Below are 18,603 nucleotides of genomic sequence, written 5' to 3'. Positions count from 1 at the left end.
TCATCTTTTCTTTTCTGCTTTATTTCCTCCCTCACCAGTTAGGAAAAAGAAGCTGTGTGGTGGAGAATTTAGTCTTCATGAGCACTCACGTGTCATAGTGTCAGTGGAGGTCGACCACACAGCCAGTACAGACCCTAAAGGAAATCACAGCAGACCCAACTGAATGGTTCTAAGGACAATTTTTTTTAAAAAAATGTAGAAACAGGACCTGAAGAGTTAGCACATGCCTTAGATCACCCTCATTCCTATCTGCTTCCAGTGACTGTGTGGCCTTAAAAAGCCACTGCCCTCTCTGGGCCTCAGTTTCCCTTGGATTTGAAATTTCATGAAGATATAAATGACTTCCAGCAGATCTTGAGCTGGGAGAGGGGCATTATCAAAACAGGATGAGTTGATAGAAACTTGGTGAATTCTTCACATTTTAACCCTGAGATACACTGACTATGTCTTAACATCCATACCAGATGGAACACGTTGAAACTTGAAGGCCAGTAGATTAAATACATTCAGGGCAATTTACTCTTGCATCTTTAATTTACAAAGTTTTTCCTTTTAAGATCCATGCCTGTTGTTGAAGTTGGTCACTCTGTCCCCAGCCTGCAACTCAGGGCCTTCCAGTAGCCTGGGGGTACCAGGTCCTGCTTCTCCAGCGTCACAGGATACAGGTAGGTCCTGAGATGAGATGGAGCTGAGGATGCTGAGACAGTGCTTCACACTGGGCTACATCTCTAGACAGAGTGAGTCTCTACATACTCGCCTGTGGTCTTCTCCCCCCACTCTCAGACCAGGCTACAGCCACACTAGACAGCCCTCAGTGGTTGGCACTGGCACTGTGCCCAGCTCCTGTCCTCAGTCTGCTTGCCTGCTCTCTGAGAACACAGGGCTGGTCTCAGCAAACTGCAATATGTAAGATCATTCTCACTAAGTTCACAAGGACTCACATTTCCCCTTGCCGTGACAGACTTCTCATCTCCACCCAGTTCTCAACCCTACTGCAGGAATGCTTCCGCATCCCTGAGGAGTGAGCAGGCTCTCGCTCTTTCTGTCAGTACTTCCAGCGTAAAGACAGGTTGGAACTCAGCACCTCATCAGAGTGGGGAGGAAAAACTCAGCACCTCACTGTTACTGTTAGGTCTCAGCTTTGATTAAAAACAAACTCAAGGGACTTCTCTGGTGGTCCAGTGGTTAAGATTCTGTGCTTCCAATGCAGGGCGCCCTGGTTCAATCCCTAGTCAGGGAACTAATTTCCCACATGCCGTAAAGTGGCCAAAAAACAAAAAAACTCCAAGAAATGAATTGAGCAGGAATTAGGTATTCTTTGAGTTCCTGGAAAATCAACTACTGGGAGAATATTTTGTTAGATTAGTTTGTTATATATATATATATTTTTAATTTTTATTATGCAATGTGTTAGGTGTGAAGTGTGACAGGCAGTAGTTGAGTGTGAACTCAATTCCTGGCATCACTCTTTCCTAGATGCAAAACCCTGGGCAAGTTTCTCAAATTCTCTGAGCCTCAGTTTTCTCATCCTTAAGCTGGGGCTAATATCAGCACACATTCCAGAGAGCTAAGTGAGAGTTAAATAAAATGCTGCATCATAACAGGTTTAGCACAGTGTATGGCACCCAAAACTTACTTAGTAGCATGCAGCTAGTGTTACTCTTTCGCAGTACCATGGGGTACTCTTCACAATCACTTTAGCTCACATTTTGCACATGACATTTGGACACTCTTAGGGTGGTCATAAATAGGTTGTTGATACAATCCAACCATTGAGTATAACTGGTAAAGATAAGAACCACTGCTGTAAACCAAGAGTGGTCTGAGCAGGGCCTGGCTTGATACCTTTGGAAGCTGTGCAGCCTTCGGGCCAGCAAGCGCTCCAGTGTCAGCACCTTCCCCAGGAGTAGACCTCGAACCGCTGTCTCCTCACGGCTGGCTGGGCTGATGCGCTGTGCAGTAAGGCGCCAGACATGGATCTCATGCTTCAGTTCTGCAGGAAAGGAAAGCCAAGGCTTCATTCTCCTGCAATCTCAGACATCAGCACCTACTCCCCTCAGCACCCTCCAAGAAGAGAAAACACACACCTGTGATGCAGATCTCCAAGGACCAAACCAAAGCAGTGGCTTCTTAGCTTTCATGTTATTATGAGAGAACCAGAAGACAAAGCTGACTTTTAAAAATTACAGTAGATGCAAAGATAATTTCAACTCTTTGGATGAAGAATAAATTCTTGAATAGGCGTATGAAAGTTAGCACCCAACAAACTTTTTCCCTCCCAAGAAATTACTTTTTGGAGCCAGTAGTTCAGATCTCAGTTCAAAATCCAGACATTGCCCAATCTTTGAAACAGATCTAATACACATCAGAAATACAAGTGTAGTAGGTGGTGCCTGGTCTCCCCAATAGGGCATTTGGTAATAGCAGGAGATGGGGAGAGCCCTCCCTCCTGACCAGGCCCCCAAGTTGAACTTGTGTCTATGAAAGAACACAAAGGAGAGAAATGTAGACAACTTTATGCACTTCTGAAATTAAAAGAATGAGGCAAATTTTCACCCATCAATGAATTTAAACCTCTTCTGACAGAGAAGAGAAAAATGAATTGCCGATTCATTGGCTCCTAAAATACTAGAATATCTTATGAAATTTTACTTTTAACCTCTAGTTTACTGTTAAAGATACTACATAAATTTCTCAAAATATCCACTAAAAGAATATAAGGAAGCACAGTATTTTCATGAATCACCTCTCATGTACAATGCACTATACTACATATCTTAAAAATTCAAGATGAAATTAAAAGAACACACACTTTCAAGCAGGATTAGATCAGTTGACACTAGCTCAGAGCAGAGTCAAGGCAGGGCAATTCTCCCAAGACCTGTGAAGCAGTGCACAAGCCTGGGCTCAATGACAAGGAAAATGCCACCATGGTTTTCTTTAAAGGGTCAGCCTTTCAAAGATGAAAAGTTTTTAGAATGAAGATAAGTAAAGTACTTCCATTCAGTACATATTGATTCTTTGTAGCTTGCTAAAACAGAAGAAACTTGGGTATAACCTGAAAGCCTCTACAGAGAAACAGATCCATAATTCCCTCAATAAACATAATTCACACCTCCATAATTCACACCTCATTAAACAACCTGTGAGGTTATGATAATATAAAAAGGAGGAAGAGGAGGAGGAAGAGGATAAAAACATATGAATTAGCTTTCTGAAATGCTGAACACACACACACCCACACACACAAATGCTGCACTGGGACAGGAATGGGGGGACAAGGTGGTGCAGCAGCTTCAGAGAAGGTGCAGAGAGTGCCATTATTTCATCCAATGTTCTGAACTTCGTTATATAGTGGATATCATTCAAAGCCCATCCCTATAGGGAGGGTGGGAGGGAAGGAGACGCAAGAGGGAAGAGATATGGGAACATATGTATATGTATAACTGATTCACTTTGTTATAAAGCAGAAACTAACACACCATTGTAAAGCAATTATACCCCAATAAAGATGTTAAAAAAAAAAAAAGCCCATCCCTAAAGTATCAGAGACTTTCTAGCCATTCTTTCAAGCCATATTAGTGACTGCCACTCTCTCAAGCAGCTGACCAACTTTGAATAGCTACACAGGAGCATTGCTCAGCTCAGCTCCCGGGCCAGCCTGTGGGAGCCTCTCCACCTCTGTGTTTGGAGAAGCAGAAACTGAATCTGGCCTTCCAGGTCCCCAGGGCTCCTTTCCGCAGGTGTCTTCTCCAGCGTCACCTTCAGCCCCTCATGCACCCCCAGAGCCTTGCTGCCTTCTAGCCCATCAAATCAAACAGGACAGGCTACTCTCCTCAGATCAACCCATGGGTTAATGCTCAAGTAGTGCACTTTCATTTTTCTAGTTGTGGACAAAATAAATGTATCACCGATCATGGGAAATTTTGGTTGAGAGCGATTTTGTCCAAGAGAAGGGAGTCCACTGCCTGCACCCAGAGCTCAGTTTAGCCAAGCATCCACTCTTCGGCTCCCAAGCTTCCTCTGTACCTCCTCTGTCATTTCCCCACCCTGTCTCTGCTGAGCTCTAAGACTGTGAACCCAATCAGCTACCTGATATTGCCCTCTGAACCTCGTGCTACAAGATTCACAGATAAACATTCCATCTTCCCCCACAGAACTCTCTCTTCCCTCACTGTCTTAGTTCTTATATGACATCATTAATCTTCCAGGTACATGAACCTGAAATGGTTCATGAACCTGAAATGGTTCATGAAATTTTGGTCTTATCAATGTCATTCTCCTCTACATTTCTGCACTGAACATATAATAGGTGCCAGACACCATGCTAAATGTTAAAGGAGAAGAATAAATTGACAAGTTATAAGGTAGGCCTCCAACAAGCTAGACAGAGAAATAAGATATATCATAAATGAACATGAGCTAAGGCAGTACTAGGCCACAAGAGCAGTTCAGGATATGATGGTGTGGGTCTTGCAGGATCCACCGCTTCCTGACTCAGGTCACCAGCTTATCCAGGCTTCACCTCCTCACATTTGCCTAATTCTGATTGCTGCTCCTCAGTAACCTTTGACTGAAGCCACTTCCTGACAACCCAACCCTGGTTAATCATAAAACACTGTTTGCCCTATCTATCTATTTATCTATCTATCATCTATAGAAACTATCTATATATCTATTTATCTATCTATAGATAAATACAGTTAGATATATGGAAACAAGGAATCTATGTTCCTATTTACCTATCTTCTACTTATCTAGGCTGATCCACCTAAGAAAACAGATGATAGATAGATAGATAGATAGATAGATAGATAGATAGATAGATAGATAGGTTCATTCTTTCAAATAGCCCATTGTTCCCCATGACCTGCAAAGATCTTTAGGGAAGACTCAAGATCCTCAAATGATGAGTGCCATTGTGAGCTCTGATCCCACTGTATAAGTTTTAGCTCTTGCTTTGCCTGACTAGCCCTGACCAGGACACATCATCAGATGTCTCATCTCTACCTCTCTCATTACCACCAGCCCCTATCTTTCCAAGCTTCTCAACCACCCTCTCGTGGCATTACTTGTGGTTGCCGTATACATGTTACAAGCAGGCAAAGACATTACCATGTGGGATGTGTTCTCTCACAGGAGGTGGTGGCTGCCAGGAGCCTAGAGGAGGGTCACCTGGCTCTAATTCAGGAGTCTCAGGGGAAGACACCTAGGCCAGGAGTTGAGAAATAGAATTATACTACTATAAGATTCTTATCCTTTATGTTAAGTGGTATAATATCACTTGAAGTTAGTGATATAATTATAACTAAAATCACAATTAGAAAATGTGACATGATGATACACTTAAATTCAACCATATCACTAATCAAGTTAAATATCAATGATCTAAACATATCAATTAAAAGACAGATTATTAGATTGGATAAAAAAGCAAGACCCAACTATAAGCTATTTGCAAGAAATGCACTTTAAATATAAAGACACAAAAAGGTTAAAAGTAAAAGGATGATAAAAATATACCACACTAACAGAAACCTGGAATTGCTACATTAAGATCAAATTAGTTTTCAGAGCAAGAATATTACTATGGATAGGGAAGGGTACTTCATAATGATAAAGGTGTTAATTCTTCAAGAGGACATAATAACCCTAAATGTTTATGTACCCTAGTAACAAAATTTTGAAATATGTAAAGCAAAAAATCATAGAATTGCAAAGATAAATAGACAAATCCACAGCCTTAGTCAGAGATTTCTATATCCACCTCTCAATAATTGATAGACAAGTGGGCAGAAAATCAGCAAGAATATGAATGACCTGAATAACATTATCAGTCAACTTGACCTAATTGTTCATATTGACATAACTCCAACCAACAACAGCAGAATACATATTCTTTTCTAGTGCAAATAGAATATTTATGAGACTAGGCCACATTCTACCATAAAACAGGTTTCAATCAATTCAAAAGGATTCAAGTTTTACAAAATATATTCTCTGACCACTGTGAAATTAAATTTGGTAACTGCAAAAATCCCCAAATTTGGTGTAGGTAAATACATCTAAAATATCCAAGGATCAAAGAAGAAATCAAAATGGAAATCAGAAAGTAATTTGAATTGAAGGGAAGTAGAACAAAACATATCAAAATTGGTGGAAGACCACTACTTAGAAGGAAATTTAGAGCACTAAATACCTATACTAGAAAATAAGATATATATAAATGAATAACATCAACCCTCACATGAAGAAGCTAGTAAAAGAAGAATAAATAAATAAATCCAAAGTAAGCAGGAGAAAATAAATAATAAATATCAGAGTATAAATCATTAAAAGAGAAAAAATGTAGAAAAAATCTATATAATCAAAAGCTGGTTGAGATCAGTAACATTGATAAACCTCTAGATAGACTAATCAGAAAAAAATTTAAGACATAAATCCAATATCAGGAATGAGAGAGGTTCCTTTACCAAAAATTCTATAGCCATTATGTAAGCCTCCCAGACTTCAGACAATACTACAAAGCTACAGTAATCAAAACAGCATGATATTGGCACAAAAACAGACATATAGATCAATGGAACAGAAGAGAGCCCAGAAATAAGCCCAAACACCTATTGTCAGTTAATCTACAGCAAAAGAGGCAAGAATATACAATGGAGAAAAGACAGTCTCTTCAGCAAGTGGTGTTGGGAAAGCTAGACATCCTCATGTAAATCAATGAAATTAGAACACTCCTTCACACCATACACAGAAATACACTCAAAATAGTTTAAAGACCTAAATATAAGACATGACACCATAAACTGCTAGAAGAGAACATAGGTAAAATTTCTTGGACATAAATCATAGCAATATTTTCTTAAATCAGTTTACCAAGGAAAAGAAATAAAAGCAAAGATAAACAAATGGGACCTAACCAAACATAAAAGCTTTTGCACAGCAAAGGAAACTATCAACAAAATGAAAGACAACCTACAGAATGGGGGAAAATATTTGCAAATGATGCAACTGACAAGAGATATTAATCCAAAATATACAAACAGCTCATACAACCCAATATCAAACAAGCCAATCAAAAAACTGGCAGAAGCGCCGCAGGCTTGCCCCGCACTTCGTACCCCTCCCTCCGCCTGGCCTGAGTGAGCCAGAGGCCCCGAATCAATGGCTTCTTCAACCACATCCTGTCTGAGTGAAGAACAGACGCCCTCCGGTGACCTACACGCCGAGGCGGGGCCAAATCCAAAGCTGAACCCCAAGAGCTGTGCAAACAAAGAAGAGAAAGGGAAATCTCTCCCAGCAGCCTCAGGAGCAGTGGATTAAATCTCCACAATCAACTTGATGTACCCTGAATCTGTGGAATACATGAATAGACAACAAATCATCCCAAATTGAGAAAGTGGACTTTGAGAGCAAGATTTATTACTTTTTCCCCTTTTCCCCTTTTTGTGAGTGTGTATGTGTATGCTTCTGTGTGAGATTTTGTCTGTATAGCTTTGCTTCTACCATTTGTCCTAGGGTTCTATCCGTCCGTTTTCTTTTTTTTTTTTTTACTTAAAAAATTTTATTTTCTTAATAATTATTTTTTATTTTAATAATTTTATTTTATTTTACCTTCCTATATTTTATTTTCTTTTATCCTTTTTCATTATTTCTTTCTACTTTTTCTCCCTTTTATTCTGAGCCATGTGAATGAAAGGCTCTTGGTGCGACAGCCAGGAGTCAGTGCTGTGCCTCTGAGGTGGGAGAGCCAACTTCAGGACACTGGTGCACAAGAGACCTCCCAGCTCCACGTAATATCAAACAGTGAAAATCTCCCAGAGATCTCCATCTCAACACAAACACCCAGCTTCACTCAATGACCAGCAAGCTACACTGTGGGACACCCTATGCCAAACAACTAGCAAGACAGGAACACAACCCCACCCATTAGCAGAGAGGCTGCCTAAAATCATAATGAGCCCACAGAAATGCCAAAACACACCACCAGACGTGGACCTGCCCACCAGAAAAACAAGACCCAGCCTCAGCACCAGAACATAGGCACTAGTCCCCTCCACCAGGAAGCCTACACAACCCACTGAACAAACTTTAGCCACTGGGGACAGACACCAAAAACAATGGGAACTACGAATCTGCAGCCTGCAAAAAGGAGACCCCAAACACAGTAAGATAAGCAAAATGAGAAGACAGAAAAACACACAGCAGATGAAGGAGCAAGATAAAAACCCACCAGACCTAACAAATGAAGAGGAAATAGGCAGTCTACCTGAAAAAATTCAGAATAATGATAGTAAAGATGACCCAAAATCTTGGAAATAGAATAGACAAAATGCAAGAAACATTTAATAAGGACCTAGAAGAACTAAAGATGAAACAAGCAATGAGGAACAACACAATAAATGAAATTTAAAATACTCTACAAGGGGTCAATAGCAGAATAACAAGCAGAAGAACGGATAAGTGACCTGGAAGATAAAATGGTGGAAATAACTACTGCAGAGCAGAATAAAGAAAAAAGAATGAAAAGAACTGAGGACAGTCTCAGAGACCACTGGGACAACATTAAATGCACCAACATTCGAATTATAGGGGTTGCAGAAGAAGAAGAGAAAAAGAAAGGGACTGAGAAAATATTTGAAGAGATTATAGCTGAAAACTTCCCTAATATGGGAAAGGAAATAGTTAATCAAGTCCAGGAAGCACAGAGAGTCCCATACAGGATAAATCCAAGGAGAAACATGCCAAGACACATATTAATCAAACTGTCAAAAATTAAATACAAAGAAAGCATATTAAAAGCAGCAAGGGAAAAACAACAAATAACACACAAGGGAATCCCCATAAGGTTAACAGCTGACCTTTCAGCAAAAACTCTTCAAGCCAGAAGAGACTGGAAGGACATAGTTAAAGTGATGAAGGAGAAAAACCTACCACCAAGATTACTCTACCCAGCAAGCATCTCATTCAGATTTGATGGAGAAATTAAAACCTTTAGAGATAAGCTAAAGCTGAGAGAGTTCAGCACCACCAAACCAGCTTTACAACAAATGCTAAAGGATCTTCCCTAGGCAAGAAACACAAGAGAAGGAAAAGACCTATAATAACAAACCCAAAACAATTAAGAAAATGGGAATAGGAACATACATATTGATAATTACCTTATATGCAAATGGATTAAATGCTTCCACCAAAAGACACAGATTGGCTGAATGGATACAAAAACAAGACCCATATATTTGCTGTCTACAAGAGACCCACTTCAGACCTAGAGACACATACAGACTGAAAGTGAGGGCATGGAAAAAGATATTCCATGCAAATGGAAACCAAAAGAAAGCTGGAGTAGTAATACTTATATCAGACAAAATAGACTTTAAAATAGCAACTATTAGAAGAGACAATGAAGGACACTATATAATGATCAACGGATCAATCCAAGAAGAAGATATAACAATTGTAAATATTTACGCACCCAACATAGGAGCACCTCAATACATAAGGCAAGTACTAACAGCCATAAAAGTGGAAATCAACAGTAAAACAATCATAGTAGGGGACTTTAACACCCCACTTTCACCAATGGACAGATCATCCAAAATGAAAATAAATAAGGAAACACAGCTTTAAACGATACATTAAACAAGATGGACTTAATTGATATTTATAGGACACTCCATCCAAAAACAACAAAATACACATTTTTCTCAGGTGCTCGTGGAACATTCTCCAGGATAGATCATATCTTGGGTCACAAATCAAGCCTTGGTAAATTTAAGAAAATTGAAATTGTATCAAGTATCTTTTCCAACCACAATGCTATGAGACTAGATATCAATTACAGGAAAAGATCTGTAAAAAGTACAAACACATGGAGGGCAAACAATATACTACTTTATAACAAAGTAATCACTGAAGAAATCAAAGAGGAAATCAAAAAATACCTAGAAACAAATGACAATGAAAACACGATGACCCAAAACCTATGGGATACAGCAAAAGCAGTTCTAAGAGGGAAGTTTATAGCAATACCATCCTACCTTAAGAAACAGGAAACATCTCAAATAAACACCCTAACCTTGCACCTAAAGCAATTAGAGAAAGAAGAACAAAAAAAAACCCCAAAGTTAGCAGAAGGAAAGAAATCATAAAGATCAGATCAGAAACAAATGAAAAATAAATGAAGAAAATGATAGCAAAAATCAATAAAACTAAAAGCTGGTTCTTTGAGTAGATAAACAAAATTGATAAGCCATTAGCCAGACTCATCAAGAAAAAAAGGGAGAGGACTCAAATCAATAGAATTAGAAATGAAAAAGGAGAAGTAACAACTGACACTGCAGAAAGACAAAAGATCATGAGAGATTACTACAAGCAACTCTATGCCAATAAAATGGACAACCTGGAAGAAATGGACAAATTCTTAGAAAAGCACAACCTGCCAAGACTGAATCAGTAAGAAATAGAAAATATGAACAGACCAATCACAAGCACTGAAATTGAAACTGTGATTAAAAATCTTCCAGCAGGGGCTTCCCTGGTAGCGCAGTGGTTGTGAGTCCGCCTGCCGAGGCAGGGGGCGTGGGTTCATGTCCCAGTCTGGGAGGATCGCATGTGCTGTGGAGGGGCTGGGCCCGTGAGCCATGGCCGCCTGGCCTGCGCATCTGGAGCCTGTGTCTGCCACGGGAGAGACCACAGCAGTGAGAGGCCCACTTACCAGAAAAAAAAAAAAAAACGTCCAACAAACAAAAGCCCAGGACTTGATGGCTTCACAGGTGAATTCTATCAAACATTTAGAGAAGAGCTAACACCTCTCCTTCTCAAACTCTTCCAAAATATAGCAGAGGGAGGAACACTCCCAAACTCATCCTACGAGGCCACCATTACCCTGATACCAAAACCAGACAAGGATATCACAAAGAAAGAAAACTACAGGCCAATATCACTGATGAACAAAGATGCAAAAATCCTCAAAAAATACTAGCATACAGAATCCAACAACACACAAAAAGGATCATACACCATGATCAAGTGGGGTTTATTCCAGGAATGCAAGGATTCTTCAATATATGCAAATCAATCAATGTGATACACCATATTAACAAATTGAAGGAGAGAAACAATATGGTCATCTCAATAGATGCAGGGAAAGCTTTTGACAGAATTAAACACCCATTTATGCTAAAAATCCTCCAGAAAATAGGCACAGAGGGAACTTTCCTCAACATAATAAAGGCCATATATGACAAACCCACAGCCAACATCATCCTCAATGGTGAAAAACTGAAAGCATTTCAACTAAGATCAGGAAAAAGACAAGGTTGCCCACTCTCACCACTCTTATTCAACATAGTTTTGGAAGTTTTAGCCACAGCAATCAGAGAAGTAAAGGAAATAAAATGATTCCAAATTGGAAAAGAAGAAGTAAAGCTGTCACTGTTTGCAGATGACATGATACTATACATAGAGAATCCTACAGATGCTACCAGAAAACTACTAGAGCTAACCAATGAATTTGGTAAAGTAGCAGGATACAAAATTAAGGCACAGAAATGTCTTGCATTCTTATACACTAATGATGAAAAATCTGAAAGTGAAATTAAGAAAACACTCCCATTTACCATTGCAACAAAAAGAATAAAATATCTAGGAATAAACCTACCTAAGGAGACCAAAGATCTGTATGCAGAAAATTATAAGACACTGATGAAAGAAATTAAAGATGATACAAATCGGTGGAGAGATATACCATGTTCTTGGATTGGAAGAATCAACATTGTGAAAATGACTCTACTACCCAAAGCAATCTACAGATTCAATGCAATCCCTATCAAACTACCACTGGCATTTTTCACAGAACTAGAACAAAAAATTTCACAATTTGTATGGAAACACAAAAGACCCCAAATGGCCAAAGCAATCTTGAGAATGAAAAACGGAGCTGGCGGAATCAGGCTCCTGGACTTCAGACTATACTACAAAGCTCCAGTAATCAAGACAGTATGGTACTGGCACAAAAACAGAAAGATAGATCAGTGGAACAGGATAGAAAGCCCAGAAATAAACCCACGCACATATGGTCACCTTATCTTTGATAAAGGAGGCAGGAATGTACAGTGGAGAAAGGACAGCCTCTTCAATAAGTGGTGCTGGGAAAACTGGACAGGTACATGTAAAAGTATGAAATTACATCACTCCCTAACACCATATACAAAAATAAGCTCAAAATGGATTAAAGACCTAAATGTAAGGCCAGTAACTTTCAAACTCTTAGAGGAAAACATAGGCAGAACACTCTATGACATAAATCACAGCAAAATCCTTTTTGACCCACTGCCTAGAGAAATGGAAATAAAAAGAAAAATAAACAAATGGGACCTAATGAAACTTAAAAGCTTTTGCCCAACAAAGGAAACCATAAACAATACCAAAAGACAACCCTCAGTATGGGAGAAAATATTTGCAAATGAAGCAACTGACAAAGGATTCGTCTCCAAAATTTACAAGCAGCTCATGCAGCTCAATAACAAAAAAACAAACAACCCAATCCCAAAATGGGCAGAAGACCTAAGTAGACATTTCTCCAAAGAAGATATACAGACTGCCAACAAACACATGAAAGAATGCTCAACATCATTAATCATTAGAGAAATGCAAATCAAAACTACAATGAGATATCTCACACCAGTCAGAATGGCCATCATCAAAAAATCTGGAAATAATAAATGCTGGAGAGGGTGTGGAGTAAAGGGAACACTCTTGCACTGCTGGTGGGAATGTGAATTGGTACAGTCATTATGGAGAACAATATGGAGGTTCCTTAAAAAACTACAAAGAGAACTACCATATGACCCAGCAATCCCACTACTGGGCATATACCCTGAGAAAACCATAGTTCAAAAAGAGTCATGTACCAAACTGTTCATTGCAGCTCTATTTACAATAGCCAGGAGACGGAAACAACCTAAGTGTCCATCATCAGATGAATGGATAAAGAAAATTTGGCACATATATACAATGGAATATTACTCAGCCATAAAAATAAATGAAATTGGGCTATTTATAATGAGGTGGATGGACCTAGCATCTGTCCTACTGAGTGAAGTAAGTCAGAAAGAGAAAGACAAATGTCGTATGCTAACACATATATATGGAATTTAAGAAAAAAAATATGTCATGAAGAACCTAGAGGTAAGACAGGAATAAAGACACAGACCTACTAGAGAATGGACTTGAGGATATGGGGATGGGGAATGGTAAGCTGTGACAAAGTGAGAGAGTGGCATGGACATATATTCACTACCAAACATAAAATAGATAGCTAGTGGGAAGCCTCCGCATAGCACAGGGAGATCAGGTCGTTGCTTTGTGACCACCTAGAGGGGTGGGATAGGGAGGGTCGGAGGGAGGGAGACACAAGAGGGAGGAGATATGGGAACATATGTATATGCATAACGGATTCACTTTGTTATAAAGCAGAAACTAACACACGATTGTAAAGCAATTATACCCCAATAATGATGTAAAAAAAAATTGGCAGAAGACCTAAATAGGTATTTCTCCAAAGAAGGCACACAGATGGCCATTAGGCACATGAAATGATGCTCAGTATCACTAATCATTAGAGAAATGCAAATCAAAACTACAATGAGGTTCCACCTCACACCAGTCAGAATGGCCATCATTAAAATGTCTGCAAATAATAAATGCTGGAGAGGGTGTGGAGAAAAGGGAACCTTCCTATACTGTTGGTGGGAATGTAAATTGGTGCAGCCACTATGGAGAACATTATGGAGTTTCCTTGAAAAACCAAAAATTAGGTTACCATATGATCCAGCAATTCCACGCTTGGGCACATATCCAGAAAAGATGAAAATTCTAATTCAAAAAGATACATGCAGTCAAATGTTCACAGGAACACTCTTTCCAGTAACCAAGACATGGAAACAATCCAAGTGCCCATCAATAGATGATTGGTTGGAAGATGTGGTGTATATATACAATGAAATATTACTCAGCCATAAAAAGAATGAAATATTGCCATTAGCAGCAACATGCAACATGGACATAGAGAATATCATACTAAGTGAAGTAAGTCAGACAAAGAAAGACAAGTATTATAGGATATAACTTATACTTGGAATCTAAAAAATAACACAAATTAATCTATATACAAAACAGAAACAGACTCACAGACATAGAAAATAAACTTATGTTTAGCAAAGGGGAAAAGGAAAGGGAGGCATAAATTAGGAGGATGGGATTAATGGATACAAACTATGATGCATAAAACAGATAAGCAACAAGGATTTACAGTATAACACAGGGAACTATACTCAATATCTTATAATAACCTAATAGAAAATAATCTGAAAAATATATATATATAACTGAATTACTTTGTTGTACACCTAAAACTAACACAATATTGCAAATCAACTATACTTCAATTTTAAAAGTTCTATAGCCATTAAAAGGATAATTAAAAACTATTAGGAACAGTTTTAGAATAATTCTTTCAACAATTGAGGTACGATGGACAAATTCCTTTAAAGGCATAAACCACAAGTGAGCACTCAAGAAGAAATAGATAACCTTAATAGCTAGCCCTATATCTATAAAGTAATTTGAATATGTAGTTAAAAACTAGAAGGAAGGAAAGAAAGGAAGGGAGGGAGGGAGGGAGGGAGGACCAAGCCTTTAAATATCCTGGCAAACATTTAAGGAAAAAAAGTAGTAGCAATTTTATACCATCTCTTCCCAAAAACTGAAGAGGAGGGTATACTTCTATATTCATCCTTCGAGGACAGCAAAAGCAGACATTTCAAGAGAAGACACTACACACCAATATCCCTATTGTACAAAGATATAAAAATTTTATATAAAATGTTAGGAAGAAGCAGCATGAGTTGATATTTGGTGACCAGAGGGGCAGACTCTGGTTATTATTTGTGCTTTTCAACAAATAAGTCGTTCTCTCCCATTCTGATCACTTGGCAGGCTGACTCATCCTGGCCCCTGCAACTGGTGACAGGGTGAAAACTGAGGCCTGGTGACACTCAGGATGAGCTGTGTCATTCAGTGGTAGAGTGGAACATGTGGTTCTCTCAGTCTGATGACCAGCAGCTCAGGGCTCTGAGAACTATTGACCAGGAAGGCACTGCCAGCTCACAGTGGGCATGAGGCCAAAGTGAGGAAGAGTCACTGAGATTTCAGTGTTACTTTTTACTGCAGCATAATCAAGCATCTGACAGATGCTCTCTGCACACCAAAGACCTGCTGAACCCAAATCTCTGGGGTAGGGCTTAGTAATCTGTAGTTATACCAAGCACGCCAATATTGGAGACCCCTGTACCCAACAGTGGCTCAGAGTGATTGCTCTGGCTCTGCACAGCTCGCCATGTGCTGATTTACAGCCTGTCTTGGCATTGCCATAGGGTTTCAGCATTATCCATGTCCCAACCATCCCCTCCCCCTTCCCTCAAAGTTTTCCTCAGCTCCTTTCTCTGGAAGAGTGGAGGAGTCAATTACACAGATTTGTTTCTATACTTCCAAATCAGTATATCTAAATTAATCTCAAGATAAGACTCTCCAGAAGAGCTTATACACAGCATAGATTTCCTGGGGGTGGGCCTGGTAACCTGTATATATAACAGTTGTTCCCGAGTCATTCTGATCACCAGGGCGGTTGAGGGATGTTGGGGAGAGGTGCAGCTGTGCCCACACAAGTTTCTAGAGACAGATTAGCCATTGTAATTGATTATAGTCTCCTTAGCTATCCATTGGTATGATCCTTTCCATTAGAAAACTAAACCTAAATACTGTTACCACACTTTACATATACTAGTTGATGATAAAACATTTTGAACACCTCTAACTTGTTGCTATGGGTTGAATAGTGTCCCCCCAAAGTTCATGTGTTGAAGTCCTAACCCCCAGTACATCAGAATGTGACCTTATTTGAAAATAGGGTCATTGCAGATATAATTAGCTAAGGTGAGGTCATTAGAATGGCCCCAAATCCAAGATGACTGGTGTGCTTACAAATGGAGAAATGTGTACACAGACACACACAGTGAGAATGCCATATGAACATGAATACAGCCATCTAAAAGCTAAGGAGACAGGGCTGGAACAGCTCCTTCCTCACAGCCAACCAATCCATGATTTTGGACTTCCAGCCTCCAGAACTATGAGGTAGTAAGCCACAATAGGTGGCTTATTAAGCCACCTTAACTTCTATGGAAATAAACCGTCTTTTGTTTAAGGCACCCAGTCTGTGGTACTTTGTTGTAGCAGCCCTAGCAAATTAATACACTGGTCAATGAGAAACATGGATCAAGGTACCTCACTGCAAGAAATATCTATTTTAAAATAAAAAGCAAACATTGATTAAAATTTTCTTCAAAACAAAGAAGTAATGGAATCATTTGTAGTGGTCCCCTATGTTACAAAGGCAACCTGCACAGTGTCTTGCACAGGGCCTGGCCAAGAAGAGGCTGGCTGTTTCCCAAATAGTCTATTGCTTCTAATCTATCCTGACCAGTAATGCTCTCAATAAAACATCTACTAAAAATTTTAAGTAAGGAAAATGCAAAACCATAAGATGGCCACGAGCCCTATTCCTCCTGGTCACTGCCTCACCAATATGATCTTGATTGACACAGTATTATATCCCCTGTGCTGGATTATGCTGCCATTTTTGTAATCACATTTAGTTTCAAACTACAACATATTAGTACAGTCTATATGCTATGCTATTTGTATTGTATACACGTGGTTTAATGCTGTCATGACATGCAAATTGTATACAGTGGACATTGCTTCCCACATTTCACTCTATAGAAAACTAAAGAGGCACAGCTCATGGATTTAAAGCCCCTGAAAGCACACTGTGTACCAGGAGGCAGATAGGGACATGCTAGTGTGCAACATCCCAACGACTTATGCTTCCCTGATATTTTACAGGTGATTAACCTCTTAAATTTTTGTGGCAACTTCCCCCAGAAAAAATAGTATCTTGGCAGTAAACTCTGGGGCTATATGAGGAGGTACTTTCACTCACCAACAATCTCACTGGGTTCCTTGTTATACAGCTTTTTGTTCCAGTAAAGTAGTCTGAGGAGTGGAAAGGAGAACAAGAGAACGAAGCAAATCCCAGCAAACATGTGTGCGGTGAACCCAGCAAAGTCCAGACCCTAGAAACAGGAAAGGAGAAGTGAAACCACAGACTGGCCTTCCCGCAGCACAGGTGCAGCCCCATGGCAGGGTCCAGGGTGGGCTGAACTCGAGGGCCGTGGAACGTAGCACAAAGCCCACAGAACAGGTACTCTTCACCATGATTTTGAAAACATTCAGGATTTGTTTCTTTCACACTGAAAAACCAATTATTACCTGAATGACAAGCAAACTTGGGAGGAAACAAAAACAGGTCATCACATCTAATCCCAACCTTAGCTGTGTCTACTTCACCACGGGACTAACTCGTCCCCCAGGATTCAGTGAAACAGGACTGAGGGGGACAAAACATACAACTATCACTACCATAGAGAAAATAGATAACCAACAAGAACCTACTGTTAGAGCACAGGGAACTATACTCAATATTTTGTAATAACCTATAAGGGAAAAGAATCTGAAAAAAATAGATATATATGTAAGTATAACTGAATCACTTTGTTGTACACCTAAAACTAACACAACGTTGTAAATGAACTATGCTTCAATTTAAAAAAAAGAAAAAAGACTATGGGGCAACATTCTCCCATTTGAAGGTAAGTTGGCTTTTAAAAATATTTCACTTAAGTCACTGCCATCAATTTGAAAGAGCACTGTCATGCCTGGAAAGCACTGTCCTCCACATATTACCCAGTGGCCATCAGGACTGAAGCCCCCCAGGGTGTCCCAACCAGCTCCAAGGGTCCTAGGCAGGAGCCCTCTCCTTCCCTTCACACTTCCTTTGCCTGTCTGTGGGCTATTTTCCACGGTTAGCCGCTGAGAACATCTTTGTTGTTGGATGAAATCCCCGCTAGGTTAATTTGTTAGGGAACATGTCATCAACAATATTAGTCAGGTTTTTCCTTTTGTTTATACTGTGCTTAAACCTTCAGCAAATACATGCCCTCTGAGCACCTCGCAGGACAGATGAGGCTGCTGTCCCCACGAAGCAGGCTGTGAGAATCAGCTTCTTAACTGGCAAGAACTCCAGGTCTTTTTCTGTAATGTTCATGGACTACTGATGCCACAAAAAGGGGTCAGAGGCACAATGACAAAGCATTGGGGGTGACCCCCAGGCAGGAGAGACCATGGGGGTAGGGAGAGTAGGTCCAGGGGTTATTAGTGACCACCTTGAGAGACCATGCCCAAGGCAGCAGTCAAGAAGACCACCTTCTAAAGGCCTGAGCTGGAAGGAGTGATTTCAATTATATTAGTTGTTGTTTATTAAAATTTAGTTATTTGTCCCCGTCATTTCTGGAAAAGGCCTGAAACCACTTATAACATTGCTAAACATACGGCACAACTTAGAAGCCATTATCAGTAAGTTTGTGTCAAAATTTAGGCTAGGCAGTGTGCAATGATCTGAAGTTCTTATTCTCTTGC

General features: G+C 39.7%; 1 protein-coding gene across 1 annotated transcript in view; it reads right to left on the bottom strand.

Annotated features, from left to right (window-relative positions):
- Nucleotides 1-18,603, bottom strand: part of OCA2 (OCA2 melanosomal transmembrane protein) — a gene marked incomplete at both ends in the record, with an annotated part of 262,492 nt that overhangs the window by 104,394 nt on the left and 139,495 nt on the right. The window contains 2 exons of the mRNA XM_082841763.1: nt 1,846-1,993; nt 17,069-17,201. Of these exons, the coding sequence (XP_082697889.1) occupies nt 1,846-1,993; nt 17,069-17,201 (281 nt within the window). The remainder of the gene's footprint in view (nt 1-1,845; nt 1,994-17,068; nt 17,202-18,603) is intronic.

The sequence above is a fragment of the Leucopleurus acutus genome (genome assembly GCF_964270905.1).
Source record: "Leucopleurus acutus genome assembly, chromosome: 6".
Taxonomy (NCBI): domain Eukaryota; kingdom Metazoa; phylum Chordata; class Mammalia; order Artiodactyla; family Delphinidae; genus Leucopleurus; species Leucopleurus acutus.
Note: the sequence above shows the minus strand (reverse complement) of the source record. Positions and strands in the feature narration are given on the sequence as shown.